We start from the raw sequence: 20,620 nt of genomic DNA, 5'->3' as shown, positions 1-20,620 counted from the left end.
TCACAAGCTCAGATAGTTAGCAAGTTTCCAGGTGGTCTAAGGAGACACACATTTTGAAACTCTGATTGTGGTTGTAATCTAGTTATTTTTAAGATGAGAAAATATTTCATCATGGGGTTTTAGTGTCTTCTCTTGTTCAGAAGAATTGACATAATCTAGAATTGGAGAAATGTTCAATGCAGAGAGACTTCATTAATTCATGAATAATGAATTTCTCTTTTTCATTTGTTTAGTTGACTTATGGTTCCTTTGCCCAAGAAGACTTTCAGATTACTGAGTTATTTCCACTTTATTGCATGGTCCCAAAAGAGGAGCATCAGTACATTGGACTTACTCAACTTCTTCTCCATTTTGGATGGACGTGGATTGGACTCTTTGCTTTTGAAAATAAGGAAGAAAGTTTTTTGCAGAAACTGCAGCCATTGCTTTCACAGAATGGGGTCTGTTTAGCTTTCACACAAAAAATTCCACAACATATCCACTTGGAAGATTTGTCCCAATTGTCTAATTCAGTCTCAATTATTTCTGATAAATTGATAGATCCAAAAGCAAATGTTTTTCTTGTCTATGGAGAATCATTCACAATAGTGTGGCTGAGAACTATCATGTTTCTACGTGATCCTGAAAATAAAGAGCGGACATTATTTAGAAAGGTTTGGATCCTGATGAATCCAATTGATTTCATCCTGACAGGGTCTCACAGGGATTGGGATCTCCAGTTGTTCCATGGGGCTCTTTCCTTTACAGTGCATTCAAGAGAAGTTCAAAGCTTTAAAGAATTTCTTCAAGTCATCAAACCTTCAAGCTGCAAAGATGGATTTCTTCAAGAGGTTTGGCAACAATTGTTTGACTGTCTGTTTTCAAAGGCACACTTACCTTCGTTGATCAATGAAACTTGTAGTGGGGAAGAGAATTTGGAGAATCTGCCTGCACCTCTTTTTGAATTTCAGATGACTGGCCAAAGCTACAGTATCTACAACTCTGTTTATGCAGTGGCACATTCTTTGCATCAAAGATCAAAATCCCAAACAAGAAAAATTCAAAGGGTTGAATTTGCGAAACTGCTGCCTTGGCAGGTAATCTTTCCATGCCACACCTATCTTGTATTTCAATGATTAAGGTTGAGTCCACTGGCTCAAGGTTGATTCAGTCTTCCATCCTTCTGAGGTTTGTAAAATCAGGAGCCAGATTGTTGGGTGCAAATGCTGACTCTGTAAACCCCTTACAGTGCAAAGCACTGTGAAGCAGTATATAAGTCTAAGTGCAATTGCTATCCAAAATTATCCTCAGCCAGTTCTCTAATCTACTTCTCCTTGGCTCATGATTATTTCAGAGTTGGGATGCAATCTCCATCAATGTTCAAGAGGAATGGACCAAATGTCAGTCCTTTTCAGGTCTGGCCTCCACCCTTTGAAACAACTCTATGTTTGAAAGAAAATCTCTCTCTCTTTCTCCCTCCCTCCCTTCCTCCCTCCCTCCCTCTCTCTTTTGTTCTTTCTCACAATCTCTCTCTCTCTCTTTTTCTCTCTCTTTCAAAACAATTGAGTCTCAGATGATAAAATCTGGCCAAAGGAAATTTGTCATGTCTCAGAATGTCACATACCTTTATACTAATCAAGAACAAGCAATATAGGATAAATTTAGATATGGTCCAAATTTGTTTAAATAGTGAATACAAATCATATCTGAATCAAGTTGTATAATGTCAATACCTCGTTTTGATTTTGATTTATTAACTGCTGTTGTTTCATTTTTCCCCTGGAAGTAACATTAAATTAATACTAGAACAGTGTCTTTCTCTGAAATATAAATTATCTATATTCTAAGAGTACTTATTTGTTATTTGTTAGATTTTAATTCCCTCTCTCTTACATTCTCTTAGCTCCATTCATTTCTTCAAGGCATTTCTTTCAACAATTCAGCTGGGGAGAGAGTGTTCCTGAATCAGAAAGGAGAAGCAACTGGTGGATTCGACATCACCAACTTGATCACATTTCCAAATAGATCCTTTCAGAGAGTCACAGTTGGAAAGATGGATCCTCATATTCCCAACGTGAAAGAATTAATCATTGATGAAGAGGTAATTGTGTGGCACCCAGCTTTTAACCAGGTGTGGACTCATTTAATCCTTGATCGATTATGATCCCATATTGAACATAGTCTCGTTAGAAATCTAATTTGTGTTTTTGAAAGAAAAATGGCATATTCTGTACAAATATTTTAATTATCAAGCATTCATCAAATTTACAAAATGACATTACAATTTAAAAGACAGGTATTAGTATTCGGGTTGCATATCCATTTGAAATCACAGGAGTTGTAGTCACATGTATTTCTTTATTTACTCTGCCATTCTCCAAACACGCCCTTTGCACATCCTTATAATGTCAACATTTTAATGGATAGTATAAATATGTGATGGCTCACTGGTTAAAGACACTGAGCTTGTCAGCTGGAAAGATGATAGCCCGGGTTTGAGACCTGTGTTTCATGCAATAGGGTGAGCTCCCATTCTGGGCTCAGCTCCTGCCCATCTAGGAATTCCAAAGCATGGTAATGAGAGTAGATTCATAGGTACCACTTTGGTGGGAAGGTAACAACGTTCCTTGTGCCTTTGGCATATAGCCATGCTGGCTACATGACCATGGAAAATATCTTTGGACAATGCTGGATCCCTTGGCCAAGAAATGGAGATGAGCACTGTGTCTAGAGTTGGACATGACTGCAGAGGGAAATTTTTACCTTATAATACACCTGGACAAACCCTTGAGGAATTCAAATATTCTTCCCGCTACCATAAATGAGAACATTATAAACTGCTTAAAAAATTCTCTTTGCAAAATCTTTTATGTTTATCACCAGGTTATTCCAATTTCTGTGTGTAATGACCATTGCTCCCCTGGATACTGGAAGAAAGGGTTGGAAGGAAAACAATTCTGTTGCTACGACTGTGTTCTGTGTCCAGAAGGGAAGATTTCAAATCAAAAGGGTAGGTTAGATATCCCAGCAAGTTTTCAATGGATAGACTTAAGCAAGGTACAATATGCTATTTCAGTGTAGCAAATAGTTTACTGAATTCTTCAAGGTGAATATTCATTTCACAGATTGTGAATCACAATCTGTTGTTCTGAATATAAAGTTTGCCCATAAGAGCTAAACTCTTATATCCATTCTCATATACTGTATTTCTTCTCCGTGCTTTGGAAAAATGGGAAAGGTCAAAATGGCCTAAATTTTAATAAATTTGAAAATTTATTCAGCAGGAGTGCATTTCATAGAATAATTGCCCTTCCCATTGTACTTCTTTTAGGCTGCTCACAGCGGATACAACAATGTAAAAACTGCAGTTCCATAGAAACATGATCAAACTGGTAGCCAATAGGGAAAAAAACTTGAGAGGGACTCATAAAATATTATTTTCAAAAATATGGAATGTATAAAAACATGCCTTGACCTTTCTTTCAGATATGGATGACTGTTTTCAATGTCCAGAAGATCACTATCCAAATAAAGAAAAGAAAGGCTGTATCTTGAAAGTGGTAGTCTTTCTAACTTTCGAAGAACCCTTAGGAATTAGCTTGGTCTCAGCAGCTCTTTGTTTCTTCTTCTTGACATCTTCGATACTTGGAACATTTATTAAGCACAGGGATACTCCCATTGTCAAAGCCAACAACCGGTCCCTCAGCTACATCCTTCTTGTCTCTCTTCTGCTCTGTTTTCTCTCCTCTTTGCTCTTCCTCAGCAAACCTGGCAAAGTGACCTGCTTTCTCCGACAATCAGTGTTTGGTGTCACTTTTTCTGTGGCCATTTCTAGTGTCCTGGCCAAAACCATCATCGTAGTTGCTGCTTTCATGGCCACTAAACCAGGATCTCAGATGAGGAGATGTGTGGGGAAAAGATTGGCTTTTTCTATTGTCCTTTCTTGCTCTCTCTTACAAGTATGTGTTTGTATACTTTGGTTGTTGACATCTCCCCCATTTCCTGAGTTGGACGTGCACTCAGCGCTCCAAGAAATGATTTTACAATGCAATGAGGGATCAGCTTTCTTCTTCTACTGTGTCTTGGGCTACATGGGTATCTTGGCCATCGCCAGCTTTATTGTGGCTTTCCTTGCCCGTAAATTACCTGACAGCTTTAATGAAGCCAAGTTCATCACCTTCAGCATGTTGGCCTTTTGCAGTGTTTGGATCTCCTTCTTTCCAGCCTATCTGAGCACCAAAGGAAAAGCCATGGTAGCTGTGGAGGTCTTCTCCATCTTGTCCTCCAGTACTGCATTACTGGGATGCATATTCTTGCCAAAGTGCTACATCATTATTTTCCGGCCTGAGCTAAACCACAAAGAGCAAGTCATAAAGAGGAATTAAAACTTAGTGTAATTTCTTGAATGACAAACTGCTGACAGAAAAGTGTAGAAAAACAGGCAACATATAATTTTATTTCTGTCGATATTGAGAATTATTATGATTATTAAGAGTTGAGCAGTGTGGTAGCCTAGCAGTGGATCTTCCCGTCACAATCAGGAGGCTGTGAGTTCAATCCTAGGTAATGGCAGATATTTCTCTCTCTGGGCACAATGAGTAATTGTCTGCTGTGAACTCCATGTAGGCATCAGGAAGGGCATCTGGTTAATAAACATTCAGCTCCATTCAGTTGCCCTGACTCCACTTCAGTGCAAGGGATTACAGGGTCATTAAAATAATTATTAAGATTTATTATGGTCACTCATTCCAACAGCAGTGCTCATGCTCATTTTCAGTAATTTCCCAAAATTCTTTTGCCTAACCCCTTTTCCAATGGAAACAAGGCTATGAGCATGTAACTTTCTTGGTTAATCTTAGAATAACTGGAAATATTAACTCAAAAGATGTCCAAAGTTTTCAGCTGCCACTTATGTGGTTTTTATATTTTCAATTCTTAAAATCACTTGATAAATGTAGTAAAGGGTTAATCACATTTTATAAGCATGTATTTAAAATGGTATCATGTGGTATCAGGTTTTGTTTTTTTTTATTATTTGATTTATATGCCGCCCTTCTCCGGAGACTCAGGGTGGCTTACAATGCGTAAAGCAATAGCCTTCATACTTTTGCATTTTTATACAAAGTCAGCTTATTGCCCCCACAAACTGGGTCCTCAATTTACCTACCTTAGAAAAGATGGAAGGCTGAGTCAACCTTGAGCCTGGGGAGATTCGAACTTGAAGTAATTGCAGGCAGCTGAATGTTAATAACAGGCTATTAGTCTGCTGCGCCACCAGGCTCCTCTTTTGGATTGGTTAGGGTTTTTTGAAATGAGAAAATCATAGAGTTTCTGAAATATAAATGTATTTTTAAAAATGTTTAATACCTGGTCATAACTATTCATTTTGTATCCATCATTCCATTTCCACTGTAACCTTTTATTAGATTTTAATAATGTGAAAAAAATAGTGAAAAGAAATGTACCCAAATGTAAATCCAACCTGTTGGAAACGCAAAAAAGCACAGGGAACATTTTACCATGCTTGGTGGCTCTGCCCAGAAATTAAGAAATATTGGAACAAGATAAAAACATGGATAGTAGAAATAACAGATTACGAAACTGAATTAGAACCCGAAATTTTTTTATTAGGCATGATTAAAAAGAACATTAGAAATGATATAAAATATTTAATACTTCAAATAATTACGGCGGCTAGATTAGCGGTAGCACAATTTTGGAAAATAGATAGATTGCCAACCGACCAGGAGCTAATACAAAAGATATACACATGCGCAGAAATGGACAAATTAACTTTAGAATTACAGGACAAGGAGGACTCAAAATATTTTACAAAATGGAATAGATGGTACCAGTGGATAAATCAGAGGAGGGGAAATGGGTAGAGATGAAATTTAGAAGAAATTAATATAATTAAAAACTGCACTGTCAGATGGATAGAAAATGAAATATGTCACTGTATGTTTGTATATATGTATATATAATAATAGAAATTAGTTAGTAGGTGAAGTTGTGTACTGTATATGTAAATTTGTTTCTTGACTAAGAGAAACTTGTATGTTTTAAATGTTTTTAAGAATGAATAAAGTTTTGTTTTTTAAAAAAAGAAATGTATTCTTCCTTCTCCACATGCTTTATTAGTATATGCTAATCAGTTGCTTTATGTAAATGTTAGTCAATTACCATCATAAAGAATGATTTGATTTACTGCTCTTTTAGTTCAGCTTTTATAGTTTCTAATTCTTTAAAATCATCATTATATACCATGTTTCCCTGAAAATAAGCCCTCCCTGGATAATAAGCCCAATTAGGATTTTGAGTGAATGCATTAAAATAAGGCCCCCAATAAATAATCCCTCCCTGAAAATAAGCCCTCCCCAAAAATAAGCCCTCCCTGAAAATATTTAAACGCATGCATAGCTGGTCACCACCATTTCCTCTGCTTAAGGACAGAGCTGGAAATCAGGTAAGATAGCAAGACGAGCCCCATTTTGCTCCAAATAAGACTTCCCCGAAAATAAGGCCAAGAGCTTATTTTGGGGTTAAAAAAAATATAAGACAAGGTCTTATTTCGGGGAAAACACGGTAAATGGATTTAACTAATCTTCATGATCTTTATATATTGTTCTACCGGATTATTGCATGCTGCTCAAAGTAATTTTCTCTGAGACGAACAGCAGTATAAAATCAATGAATAAATTAATACATATCGTATTAAAATTTTTTAAAGACAATCTGTGACATTTGCCATGAAAGGCAAAGGTGAAATCTTGAAATAAATCTGCAGCCCTGTCTTTTATAGGGAGGGACCACAAAGATGAAAATATATGACGGAAATACTGTGAATGTTCTATTGCAGATGATAAATAGGTGATAGATAGATAGATAGATAGATAGATAGATAGATAGATAGATAGATAGATAGATAGATAATAGACAGACCCTGTAAAATGAAGAGTTTTCTTCAGCTGATATATTCTCATTGTGCCCAGTGATAGAAATATCTGCCTCTACCTAGGATTGAACTCACAGCCTCCTGATTGTGAAGTGAGAGTTCAACCTCTAGGCCACTGCACTACTCTTTGGGGAGATTGCTAGATGTTAAGCTTTAAATTATGTTTAAACTAAGCCTAAAAGTAGTTTCTTTTAAGGAAGAAAATTAAAGCAGGATTATTATCGTATATGCCTGATTTTGTCATCTGCAAATGCATTAAGTAAATACCTGACATTTTCTGCTGCAAATGAGAATATGATTAAATATGAAATATGCATTAACAGAGGGATAGAATCAAGATTATCTAAAGTGTTAATACCATTTTATAATGCCTTGGTAAGACCAAAATGGGATGTAGTGGCTCAGTGGCTAAGATGCTGAGCTTGTCAATTGAAAATTCGGCAGTTCAGCGGTTCGAATCCCTAGAGTGGCGTAATGGGGTGAGCTCCTGTTTCTTGTCCCAGCTTCTGCCAACCTAGCAGTTCCAAAGCATGTGAAAAATGCAAGTAGAAAAATAGGGACCACCTTTGGTGGGAAGATAACAGCGTTCCGTATGCCTTTAGTTTAGTCATGTTGGCCACATGACCACGGAGATGTTTTTGGACAGCGCTGGCTCTTCGGCTTTGGAACAGAGATGAGCACCACCCCCTAGAGTCAGGAACAACTAGCACATATGTTCAAGGGGAACCTTTACCTTTACCTTTGAGACCCCAATTGGAATACTGCATCCAGTTTTGGTCACCACAATAGCAATAGCATTTAGAGTTATATACTGCTTCACGGTGCTTTACAGTCCTCTCTAAGTGATTTACAGAGTCAGCATATTGCCCCCAACAATTTGGGTCCTCATTTTACCCACCTTGGAAGGATGGAAGGCTGAGTCAACCTTGAGTCTGGTGAGATTCAAGCTTCCAAATTGCAGTCAGCTGGCAGTCAACAGAAGTAGCCTGCTGTACTGCACTCTAACTCAGAGGTCTCCAACCTTGGAGGCATCTTTAAGACTTGTGGACTTCAACTCCCAGAATTCCTCAAAGCTGGCTGAGGCACTCTGGAAGTTGAAGTCCACAAGTCTTAAAGTTGCCAAGGTGGAGACCCTTGTTCTAACCACTGCGCCACCACAGCCCTTAAAATGTAAAAAAAAAGATGTTGAGACTCTAGAAGGAGTGCAGAGAAGAGCAAAAAGGTGATTAGGGAACTGGAGGCTGTGACATGAAAGCAGTGTTCCAATATCTCAGGGATTGCCTTAGATGGAAACTAATCAAGGAGATGAGCAATCTACAACTAAGGAGAAATTTCCTGACAGTTAGAACCATTAATCAGTGGAACAAATTTCCTCCAGAATTTGTGAATGTTCCAACAATGGATGTTTATAAGAAGAGATTGGACAACCACTTGTCTGAAATGGGATAGGGTTTCCTGCTTGAGCAGGGGTTGGAATAAAAGACCTCCAAAGTCCCTTCCAACTCTTCTTCTCTTCTCTTCTCTTCTCTTCTCTTCTCTTCTCTTCTCTTCTCTTCTCTTCTCTTCTCTTCTCTTCTCTTCTCTTCTCTCTTCCCTTCTCTTCCCTTCCCTTCCCTTCCCACCTCACCCACCCTACTCCATTCCATTCCATTCCATTCCATTCCATTCCATTCCATTCCATTCCATTCTATTCTATTCTATTCTATTCTATTCTATTCTATTCTATTCTATTCTATTCTATTCTAAGCCACAGTGGCACAGTGGTTAGAGTGCAGTACTGCATCCTACTTGTGCTGACTGTTGGCAATTTGGCAATTCAAATCTCACCACCTTCTGAGATGGGTAAAATGAGGACCCAAATTGTTGGGGGCAATATGCTGATTCTGTAAACCACTTAGAGAGGGCTGTAAATCACTGTAAAGCGGTATATAAGTCTAAGTGCTATTGCTATTGCCATTCTACTCAACTCTACTCTACTCTACTCTTAAAAAAAAAACAGTTTAAGATGCAGCAAGCATCCTTAGAATTGACAAACAAGATCCTGACAGTTTCAGAGAGGACATCCAGATGTCCTCATATGACACTATACATGAAGCAAGGATTCATTGGTAGAACACACAACCTCCTGAAACAGAGCCATGGAAATTCTGACAGCCACACTCAGTAACAACATATTTTTTTTATCTTCTTTGTGTATCAGTTTAGTATTTCCTATTGCGGTTTGTGGTTCTCTAACTTAGACAACTTATATTGGCTTGTGTTTATTTAAAAAAAATTAAACCATCAACCACTTATTCCCTCATGAAAAATAAAAGTTGTTTTTTTCTTTTAATCCCTTATAATCCCTTGTATTGGGGTGGAATCAGAGCGATTAAATGGAACTGAGAGTTTACTGGCCAGATGCCCTTCCTGATGCCTACATGGAACTCACAGCAGATATTTTCTCTTTGGACCCAGAGAGAGAAACATCTGCCGCTACCTAGGATCAAACTTGCAGCCTCCTGATTGTGAAGTAAAAGCTTCACCTGTAGGCCACCATGGTCCTCCATAAAAAAAATAAAACAATATGCTAGAGAAATCACTATATATTTTTTTAGCTAGGCTAAAATATCAAAGGCTTTGCATAAAAGCATTTAAATTCAACAATAATTAAGGTGTCTGTTTGGTTATTAATTAATTAATTAACTGGTTATTTACGGGACCGCCTGCTACCACCAATAGCCTCCCACCGACCAGTACGCTCCCATAGAGAGGGGCTCCTCCGGGTGCCGTCGGCCAAACAATGTCGACTGGTGGCCCCCAGGGGGAGAGCCTTCTCTGTGGGGGCACCTACTATCTGGAACGAGCTCCCCCCGGAGATACGGAGGATCCCGGATCTGCGTACCTTCCGTCTCGCGCTCAAGACTTTCCTATTTCATCAAGCCGGCCTGACCTAAGTCTTTCCCCTTTTAAATGGAAATTTTAAATCTGGTTTTAAATTATTGGGGTTTTAAATTTGTTCAGCCAATTTATTTAATTCATTTTAATCTATTTTAAATTTTGTATCTATATGTTTTATTCTATGGCTGTTCACCACCCTGAGTCCTTCGGGAGGAGGGCGGTATACAAATTCAATAAAATAAAATAAAAAAATAAAATTTATTTATTTATTTATTTATTTATTTATTTATTATTTATTTATTTTTAAATTTGTATACCGCCCTTCTCCCCGAGGACTCAGGGCGGTGAACAGCCAAGTAAAAAACATAAACTACAAACATTAAAATACAATTAAAAAGATATATATAAATTTGGCCCCATGATTAAAAACAATAACAGACAATTAAAAACATTTTTAAAAGTGTTAGGCCAGCCTGGCTTGCTGGAAAAAGAAGGTTTTAAGGCCACGGGGGAAGGCACCGAGGTCTTGGATTCTCCTTATCTCTGGGGGCAGCTGATTGCAGAGGGTAGGTGCCCCCACAGAGAAGGCCCTCCCCCTGGGGGTCACCAGCCTACATTGTTTGGCTGATGGCACCCCGAGGAGGCCCTCTCTGTGGGAGCGCACAGGTCGGTGGGAGGCCGTCGCTAGCAGCAATTAACTTTGAACCACAGGGAGATTGGCACCAGGGATAATAAGGATCCTGTCTGATACATCGCTTCAAGTTTCTTACTGCCTTTCTCCTTTGCCAGAATATATATATTCCAATCCTTGTGATATTCAAGATATAAATTGGCCCCCACGTGGCTCTTTGAATAGAAATCAATGGATTAAGGGCATTCTCAGATAATGGATTAAACCATGGAGGAACCACTGGGGTAAATGCATCCTATAGATATTATAGAACACACAAATATTTTCACCATCTGAAGAGCATGATGATGTTATTCCTTCTGATGTTCCTGATGCACAAAGTAGCTACTTTGAGCTGCCCTGCAAGTGAAGCTTTCCCTGTTCCACATGAGTGGTACCAGCCTGGTGAGCTTGTCATTGGTGGGATGGTGTCTCACATTTTTTACCACTTTTATGAAATTGAATTTAAGGAACACCCTTCTCTAAAACCGTATGACTTACCTCTGTAAGGATTTTTATTCTTCCCATGCTTTTTCTTCTCTTAGCCAGGTCCTCCCAAAATTGCTGATCTCGGTAAAAGCTTTTTAGAATAAATGTATATGTATATAAATATACTAAGCCTTCTTTGTGTTTCAAATGTACTGTATTGTGGGGAGAAGAAATCATTTTCTTTACATTATATTAAAGTCCTTCTCATGAAAGGCATGAAAGTTTGGGGCAAGATATCTACTGAAGGACATTTAACGAGCTTGAGGTAATTTTAAAAAAGGTTCTGCGTGATCACCCCTCACAAAACATACATACAATAGGTGATACTTGCTGAAGATATTCCTATTCTACTTAGTGCCAAAATTGTTAGAATTATATTTGTTAACTTAAAAAAGGTCACTGCTTTTATTTCTTGCAGTATATTGTTGTTGTTGTTAGTTGCAAAGTCGTGTCCAACCCATCGTGACCCCATGGACAATGTTCCTCCAGGCCTTCCTGTCCTCTACCATCCTCTGGAGTCCATTTAAGCTCACTCCAACTGCTTCAGTGACTCCATCCAGCCACCTCATTCTCTGTCATCCCCTTCTTCTTTTCCCCTCAATCTTTCCCAGCATTAGGCTCTTCTCCAGTGAGTCCTTTCTTCTCATTAGGTGGCCAAAGTATTTGAGTTTCATCTTCAGGATCTGGCCTTCTAAAGAGCAGTCAGGGTTGATCTCCTCTAGGATTGACTGGTTTGATCCCTTGCAATCCAAGGGACTCGCAGAAGTCTTCTCCAGCACCAGAGTTCAAAGTTCTCAATTCTTTGGCGCTCAGCCTTTCTTATGGCCCAACTTTCACAGCCATATATTGCAACTACGAAAACCATTGCCTTGACTGTACGCACTTTTGTTGGCAGGGTGATGTCTCTGCTTTTTAGAATGCTGTCTAGATTTGTCATAGCTTTCCTCCCCAGGAGCAAGCATCTTTTAATTTCTTTGCTGCAGTCCCCATCTGCGGCGATCTTGGAGCCCAGGAAAATAAAATCTGTCACTACCTCCATTTCTTCCCCATCTATTTGCCAGGATGGTAGTATATAATTGCTGCTAATCATGAAAACCACCATGTCAAATATAAAATTGAACTCTGTGGAAATTATTGACTATTTTAGAAAGGCTGTTCTATTCCTACTTCCAAGAGAGATTGTTGGTTATTCATGTAGAAATGATGCAACCTTACAAGAATTGCAGAATTGTTTTTTCAATGGGTTATTTAATTTATTTGCAGCGTCATAACCAAATTCTATCAACACGTCCTCGCCTTGGCCTTTGCTGTGAAGGAGATCAATGAAGACTCCCAGATCTTACCTAACGTCACTCTTGGGTTCCACATCTATGACAGTTACTACAATCCAAGGATGACCTATCGCACCACTCTGGACCTGCTCTTCAAGTCCCAAGAATTTGTCCCTAACTACAGCTGTGATAGCCAGAAGAATCTCATGGCCATTATTGGAGGATTGGGTGCTCCTACTTCATCCTTTATGGCAGAAACTATAAATCGCTTCAATATTCCACAGGTAATTTTGGCAGGTGTCTGAAAAGGATCATTTGACTTCATTTGTAATGAATATCAGAGATCAGGGTTTTGTTGCTGTGCCTTTCTGCAGAACTTCAATTAAATCCACTTTCTTTTCTCCCTTCTGCAATTTCCCCCACAGTCCAATAAGATGGCTCAAAGTAATCCAACAGGAAAATCAAAATCTTTGATTTGATAGATTAGAAAAGTAAAATTTAAATCCCAAATTACAGTACAAAATTAATCTTATTTGAGAGGGCCATCTGATCTTCTGGGTTGACCACTACCGGTGGTGAAATCGGAAGAGCCATTTGAACCCATTTCCCACAGAAAAGAAAACACCGGGAACCACAAAACCCTTCCTGTACCTGTCTATTTCTTGAGCAGCCACAAACTAGCATATGTAGTTGGATTAAACGTTCTGTTTTCTTCTGAAACTTTTCTTTTCTTGGATTTATCCATGGTTGGCCTACCCAGGTTGAAAAGCTCAATAAATCGTGTGCCGGTGGGTGTCACACATTAAAGCTAGCCAGCATTTTCACTGCTGCCCTCAACTCAGTTCCTGATTCCAACTTGCCACCCAGCAATATGTGAGACAACTGTCTTTGCTATGTTTGGGTTGGTGTCCGATAATAATAACAATATAAAACTTAACTGATTTGTCTGAACATTGTTGAAGGATTAGAAGTATGTGTTACTTTTGGAGATAATAATAATAATTGCAGTAAATGAGGACATGATTAACCTTCTCTTATTCCTCCAGAATGTCAAGGGCATAGTTTATCCTGCATAAGATATTTTACCCTACCTGGGGCAGAGAAAGGCAGAAGGTAATGCAATAAATCTAGCTCTTAATTTTTTTTTTCTAAGCTAGGAAGTGTTCACATGCAGCTATCCAGCTGCTCATAGGGATGAGCTATCTGTAACTTTACAGTAGCAAACAAAATTTATTTTGTAGTCCCTTTATCTTCATGAAATGAGAAAATATTTCACCTTGGGGTTTTATTGTGGCATTGTTGATCAAAACTTTCAGAATGTACCTGGAGTTTGAGAACTTTTCAATTGTTCAGTTTCCATCCAGGAGTCATTTTGCAATCTTTTCCCACTGATTATCATAAATAATAATTTTCCTTTCCGTTCCTTTCCTTTCCTTTCCTTTCCTTTCCTTTCCTTTCCTTTCCTTTCCTTTCCTTTCCTTTCCTTTCCTTTCCTTTCCTTTCCTTTCCTTTCCTTCCCTTCCCTTCCCTTCTCTTCGCTTCCCTTCCCTTCCCTTCCCTTCCCTCCCCTCCTCCCTCCCTCCCTCCCTCCCTTTCTTCCTTCTTTCCTTCATCCCTTCTTTCATTTCTTTTCCTTTAGTTGACTTATGGCTCTTTCGCACATGAAGAGTTTCACAGTACCAAATTATCTTCACTTTACTGCATGGTCCCAAATGAGGACTATCAGTACACTGGAGTTATACAACTTTTCCTCCATTTTGGATGGAGGTGGATTGGAGTCTTTGCTTTTGAAACTAAGGGAGAACATTTTTTGCAGAAAATGCAGCCGTTGTTTTCACAGAACGGGATCTGTTTAGCTTTCACACAAAAAATTCCGCAACATCTCCACTTGGAAGATTTCCCAGAATTCTTAGATTCAGTCTCAATTATTTCAAATAAATTGAGGGATCGAAAAGCGAATGTTTTTCTTGTCTACGGAGAATCCTTCACAACAGTGTGGCTCAGTTTTGTCATGTTTCTACGTGATCCCGAAAATAAGGAGAGCGCATTGTTTAGGAAGGTTTGGATCCTGATGAATCCGATTGATTTCATCCTGACGGGAACTCAAAGGAGTTGGGATCTCCAGGTGTACCATGGGGCTCTTTCCTTTACTGTGCATTCAAGAGAAGTTCGAGGCTTCAAAGAATTTCTTCAAGTCCTCAAACCTTCAACCCAGAAAGATGCATTTCTTCAAGAAGTTTGGCAACAATTGTTTGACTGTACATTTTCAAAGACAGACTTCCCTTCAACTATCAGTGGAACTTGTAGTGGGGAAGAGAATTTGGAGGATCTGCCTACACCATTTTTTGAATTTCAGATGACTGGCCAAAGCTATAGTATCTACAATGCTGTTTATGCAGTGGCACATTCTTTGCATGAGGCAGTGAGATCAAGACCCAAATGGACAAAAATTCAAAGGGCTGAATTTCCAGATCTGCAGGCTTGGCAGGTAATCTCCCCATGCCATACCTATGTTTTGTCTTAGCGAATAGTCAGTCTCAACCACAATCTGATATGACTTGTTTGCCCTGCCCTATGGCCACATATCAATAGAGTTCCTAAAGCAGTGATGGGTAACCTTTTCCGGACCAAGTACTCAAAGCGTATGCATGAACCCCCAAAATGCAATGTGTGCACGGCCAACATGCATTCGCCCTGCCCCTTGTGCATGCACACATCCCCACATGTGCCCCCACCCACACATGCACGCATGACCCTCCTCACATACCCCCACCCCCCAAGCATGCACATCAGTGGTGGGTTCCTCCCGGTTTGGCCCGGTTCTCCCGAGCTGGTAGCGGTGGCGATTTGATAAGATATGATCCATGTTATAAAATAAAAGAGTTTTCAAAGTAATACTGCTTTTGCAATTTTTTGGCTTCATCAATGGAATTTGTGCATCTATCATTATTCCATTAACCACCATTTCTTCTTGCCCGATTTATAAATTCATCAGCTCTGGTTCCAAGAATTCAACAGAGAAACATCTGCTGAATTTTGTTTCTTGGCACAACAAATGTTTCTTAAATGGGAACATTTCATTTTTTAATTAGTTTTTTGAAGACAGGTTTGTGAGCCTGGGGACGTAGAGTTTATGACAGTTATTCTAGTGTAATAGAGGTGCATTGTTTCCATCAAATGATCTTGGTTTTTAGATTTGTGGTAAATTACCAGATGAATTGCTGAGTTTGCTGGCTTTAAAGTACTTAGGATAATTAATTAATAGACTGAGCTCCATATCTCAGTTATAGATTGTACTTTGCGTGTTGAGATTTTCTTCTTCTCTATGCGAAGAGAAGAAGGAATGTTGTTTGATTCCTTTGGAAGAAAGAATAAAAGAAAGAGAAACTTTAATCAATTCCCGATGCATTGTTTCCTTTTTAACTCCCTCTTTCTTCTTCTCTTTCAAGTAGCTCCACAAATTTCTTCAAGAGATTTCTTTTAACAACTCAGCTGGAGAACGAATCTTTTTTAAAGACAGAAGAGAAGGCCCAGGTGGCTTTGACATCATCAACATGATCACTTTCCCAAACAGATCCTTTCAGAGAGTTAAAGTGGGAAAGTTACACCCTAAGGCTCCAAAAGGAAAAGAAGTTATCATTGATAATACAATTGTTTGGCACCCTGGTTTTAACCAGGTATGAATAGCACTTAGACTTACTGTACTTTTCGGAGGATAAGATGCACCAGAGTATAAGACACACCTTAGTTTTTGGGGAGGAAAATAAGAAAAAATCTGATTGTCGGAATACCCCCAATCAGCTGTTCCCAGAGGTGAATTTTAACAACAGGTTCGTTGGTTGTGAACTCTGTGCCTTGCTTTTTTTTTTTTTTTTGCTTTTTTTTTCTGCCTCTGAAAGCCTCTGAAACAGAGCTTCAGAAAAAAAGCCTCTGAAGCTCTGTTTCCGAGGCTTTGTTGGAGGCTTTTTTTCTGAAGCTCTGTCTGGAGGCTTTTTTTCTGAAGCTCTGTTTGGAGGCTTTTCTGAAGCTCTGTTTCTGATGCTTTTTTCAGCCTCTGAAACCTCCATTTGAAAATCTGGACAGGGCTACATTCGGAGTATAAGACGCACCCAGATTTTTGCCCACTTCTTTTAGGGAAAAAGGTGCATCTTATACTCCAAAAAATATGGTATGTATCACTTCATAATCAGTGGTGGGTTTCTACCGGTTCGCCTCAATTCTGGCGAACCGGTAGTGGCGGTGGCAGGAGGCTCCACCCACCTGCCTGGATGTCACCACGGACACTCTGCGCATACACAGAAGATTGTGCGCATGTGCAGAACTTCCATGCACGAGCGAAGTGAAACCCCCCCCACATGCGCTCCCGGTTCCAAACCGGTAGCAAAGGTAAGAGGAACCCACTAGTGTTCATAATGTTTTATAGCACTCTCAAAGTGGTTTACACAGTCAGCATATTGCCCCCAACAATCTGGGTTTCCATTTTAATGCCCCCGGAAGGATGGAACTTTGATCCGGTGAGGATTGAACTCCCTGCAATGGGCAGAGTTAGCCTGCAATACTGCATTCTAACCACTGCACCACTATGGCTCAATCTTGTTCACATACAAAGGAACACATTCCCTCTGTAAAATGTTAGCAATGTTAAAGGTCATTCGCATAATCCAATGTAGACCATTTCCATAGTCTAAACGGGATTCTTTCAAATCAATGGCTATGTTTATATCTGTAGGTTCTTCCTGTTTCTTTGTGTAATGACCACTGTTCCCTTGGATACTGGAAGAGAGGGGCTGAAGGCAGTCAGTTCTGTTGCTATGACTGTGTTCCATGCCCAGAAGGAAAGATTTCTAATCAAACTGGTAGGTTATCAGTTTCACCATACATATTTTTCTTTAACACGTTGTTATTTCTTAAATTAAACATAAAACAGGCAGGCAGGTAGGCAGGCAGATCTTAAGGTAAAGGTAAAGGTTCCCCTCGCACAACTCTCAGTGAAGACAGAAAATCCCTAATCCAATAAATCATATTAACAAAACACCCAGTCCTATTGCACCAGTGTGAACATGTTACACATTGCACCTGCCCTTCAGTCCATCATACTACATAGTTATGGTGTTATTTGTCATTCAGGAGTCTGACAGCCCACAGATAAAAACTGTTCTTCAGCCTTTTTGTGTGGCTGGCTATGCTTATATATCTCCTTCCCGATGGTAGGAGGGTAAAGAAGTGGTGAACAGGGTGAGAGTTGTCCCTGAGAATTTTCATCACTGTTCTATTGCAGCGAGTCTTAGTGACCTCATCACAGGCACTGAAGGATTTGTTAGCCTGCTGTGTGTGAGAAAAAGAGAGACTTTTTGCCGGGGCTGCTGGCGCTCCTAATAAAAGGAACATTTAATTAACTACAGACGGTTTGTCATGTTTGGGAGCCGAGACAGAGCACAGGGTGTTGTGATGTTGATTCCTGGATTATGTGTTAGGCCTCGACCTACTAATAAGTCCAGCTAAGCCATGTCTGATCTAGCCAGTTTATGAGTGGAAGATGTCCAGCCTATTATATGACCAGCAGAGTAGACTTTCCAGTGGTGGAAAAAAACAAGGGTAAAATATTTGATCCTTATCAAGAAAAAAGACCACTAGGCCTATTGTGGACCAGCTGAGGCAATCCGCCTGAGTATTTGCCGCCCCCGCGATATGCTTCGTGTTGAGGGAAAGCAAATGCTTTTCTCCCCACCTCCCCAGGAGCTCCACTTCCATCATGAGGCTCCTGGAATGAGTGCCTCTTTGATGGTTTATGTGTGCCTTGGCCGTGACGTTGTCCATAAGAATGAGAACGTGTTGGCCCTGTACTAGGGTCTTGAAGTGGCGAAGGGCAAGGTGTGCTGCCCAAAGCTCCAGGCAATTGATGTTGTGGGTCAGGCCTGCTGGGGTCCAGCGGACCTGTGTCATGTGGCCCTGAAGATGAGCCCCCCCAGCCAAAGAGGCTGGCATCTGATGTTATCGTGATGCGACTGGGCTCCCGGAAGAGACAGCCCTTGTCCAGCACTTGAGACATCCACCACTTGAGGAAAAGCAACACCTCTGGGGAAACACATACCTTGGTCTGAGAGCTGCTGTTGCCTGACCGTTGATATGGGAGCAGGAACCAGGGAAGGGTTCTTGCATGCAGCCAAGCCCAAGGCACTATCAGTTTGAATCTAGGCGCATGGGCTTACTTGAGAAATTCCTTGATCTGTTCTTTTGGGCTGAATTAATGTATGATTTGTGGCAGAGGTGAAATGCTACTGGTTTGCCCCGGTTTGGGCAAACCGGTAGTGATAAAAACTATCAGTTCGGGTGAACCAGAAGTTTAAAAAAAATAGTTACTGGTTCGGTCGAACCAGTAGTTAAAAAATGCTACAGGTCCCTCCGAACCAGTATCTCTGACGATCAGCTTTGCCGTGTGGTTTAGCTTTGCTAGAAAGCAGGAAATCCTGCTTTCTAGCAAAGCTAAATCACGCAGCCCAGCTGATCCCCCCCCTCACTGTTCTACTTACCTTCCAAAACCTCCTTTAGGTTTGTACTGCGCATGTGCGTGCAGTGTGCCTTTGGCATGTGCTGTGCATGTGTGTGTGCAGCATGTCCTTGGTGCACAGCACCCATACACGGCCAGTGAACCAGTAGCAAACTGGTTCAGATTTCACCACTGATTTGTGGGCAAATCAGCTCCTCTTTTAAAGACAGTATAGAAATAAGCACAATTGAGTTAAATTTCAACTTAAACTTTAAGTAAATGGTGGCGTAAAGGTAAAGAAACAACAATCTGGGTTCTGTAAACTGATAAAGGTCAGTTCTGTAACAAATGCAACATTTCTTTTCAACATGATCTGCCTTTTTCCAAGTTTTAACTTCCGTGAAAACCTGAGAATATGTGAAAGCAATGGAGTTTCACTAGACAAAAGAAGTTTTGTGAATGGATCAGCTATTCCATCATCCAAGGCACACCGGGTGGGTATTTGGAAAACCAACACATGTTCCTCTCATACATGACAAAAGATTCCTAAAGTCAGGATAAAATACAGGCAACCGATCATATCCCTTTATCAGAAAGGCACATTATAGGAAAGAATAAGAACTCAGGCTAAGTTTTTCAAAAATATGAAATGGATAGGAGATAAATTCATTGGCTTTTCTTTCCAGATGCGGATGACTGTTTTGAATGTTCACAAGATCATTTTCCAAATAAAGAAAAGGAAGGCTGTATCCTGAAACTGCTGGTCTTTCTAAATTTCAAAGAACCCTTAGGAATTAGCTTGGTCTCCGCAGCTCTTTGTTTCTTCTTCTTGACATCTTGGATACTTGGAATATTTATGAAGCACAGGGATACTCCCATTGTCAAAGCCAACAACCGGTCGCTCACCTACACCCTCCTTGTCTCTCTTTCGTTCTGTTTTCTCTCCTCTTTGCTTTTCCTCAGCCAACCTAGCAAGTTGTCCTGCCTTCTTCGACAATCAACTTTTGGCATCACTTTCTCAGTGGCCATTTCTAGTGTACTGGCCAAAACCATCACTGTAGTTGTGGCTTTCATGGCCACTAAACCAGGATCTCAGATGAGGAGATGGGTGGGGAAAAGATTGGCTTTTTCTATTGTCCTTTCCTGCTCTCTCTTACAAGTATGTGTTTGTATACTTTGGTTGTCAACATCTCCCCCATTCCCTGAGTTGGACATGCGCTCAGAGTTCCAGGAAATGATTTTACAGTGCAATGAGGGGTCAGCTTTCTTCTTCTACTGTGTCTTGGGCTACATGGGTATCTTGGCCATCGCCAGCTTTATTGTGGCTTTCCTTGCCCGTAAATTACCAGACAGCTTTAATGAAGCCAAGTTCATCACCTTCAGCATGTTGGCCTTCTGCAGTGTGTGGATCTCCTTCTTTCCAGCCTATCTGAGCACAAAAGGCAAAGCCATGGTAGCTGTGGAGGTCTTCTCCATCTTGTCCTCCAGTGCTGCATTACTGGGATGCATATTCCTGCCCAAATGCTACATCATTGTTTTGCGGCCTGACCTCAACCACAGAGAGCAACTCATAAGGCGGAATTAGCACATCATGTGTTCTTTCTGGCTACGGAAAATGATTAACAAAAAAGAGTAGAGAGCCTGCTATCTACAGGAAATTATAGACATAATTATTGTATATACCGGTAGGATTGGGTTTATTATTAAAACATATTGTTGCCTATTCCAAATGAAGTACTCATTTTGCTACATTTTCATTCTCCAAAATTGTTTAACCTAACCCTTTTTTCCTTTGAATACATCAAGCTAACAAGATTTTGAGCATCTATCTCTTTATATTCTTAGGAGATTTGAGCTCTTTATACCTAAAAGTTTGCAGCTTTCAGTTC

The 20,620-nt window shown here is 40.0% G+C and overlaps 2 protein-coding genes across 2 annotated transcripts; both read left to right on the top strand.

The window, feature by feature from the left end:
* Nucleotides 1-296: 296 nt before the first annotated feature.
* On the top strand, nucleotides 297-4,364 carry LOC132709220 (vomeronasal type-2 receptor 26-like). Its single transcript, XM_087892141.1, has 4 exons — nucleotides 297-1,076; nucleotides 1,883-2,110; nucleotides 2,863-2,989; nucleotides 3,466-4,364. Exons 1-4 carry the CDS (start codon nucleotides 297-299, stop codon nucleotides 4,362-4,364), a joined length of 2,034 nt encoding a protein of 677 aa, XP_087748267.1.
* A 15,034-nt stretch (nucleotides 4,365-19,398) lies between these two features.
* Nucleotides 19,399-20,369, top strand: LOC148113624 (vomeronasal type-2 receptor 26-like; the record flags this gene model as incomplete). The annotated part of the gene is made up of 1 exon (XM_087894413.1): nucleotides 19,399-20,369. A coding segment is annotated over one exon (918 nt), but the record flags the coding sequence as incomplete, so codon positions are not given.
* Nucleotides 20,370-20,620: the final 251 nt, after the last annotated feature.

Source organism: Pantherophis guttatus, chromosome 4 (assembly GCF_059756535.1).
Source record: "Pantherophis guttatus breed Tessera chromosome 4, ASM5975653v1, whole genome shotgun sequence".
NCBI classification, from domain to species: domain Eukaryota; kingdom Metazoa; phylum Chordata; class Lepidosauria; order Squamata; family Colubridae; genus Pantherophis; species Pantherophis guttatus.
Note: the sequence above shows the minus strand (reverse complement) of the source record. Positions and strands in the feature narration are given on the sequence as shown.

Coding starts and splice junctions, on each gene's coding strand:
- LOC132709220 (XM_087892141.1), top strand. CDS start 297: ATGGTCCCAAAAGAGGAGCATCAGTACATTGGACTTACTCAACTTCTT. Junction 2,111..2,862: donor GGCACCCAGCTTTTAACCAG/GTGTGGACTCAT, acceptor GTTTATCACCAG/GTTATTCCAATTTCTGTGTG. Junction 2,990..3,465: donor GAAGATTTCAAATCAAAAGG/GTAGGTTAGATA, acceptor CCTTTCTTTCAG/ATATGGATGACTGTTTTCAA.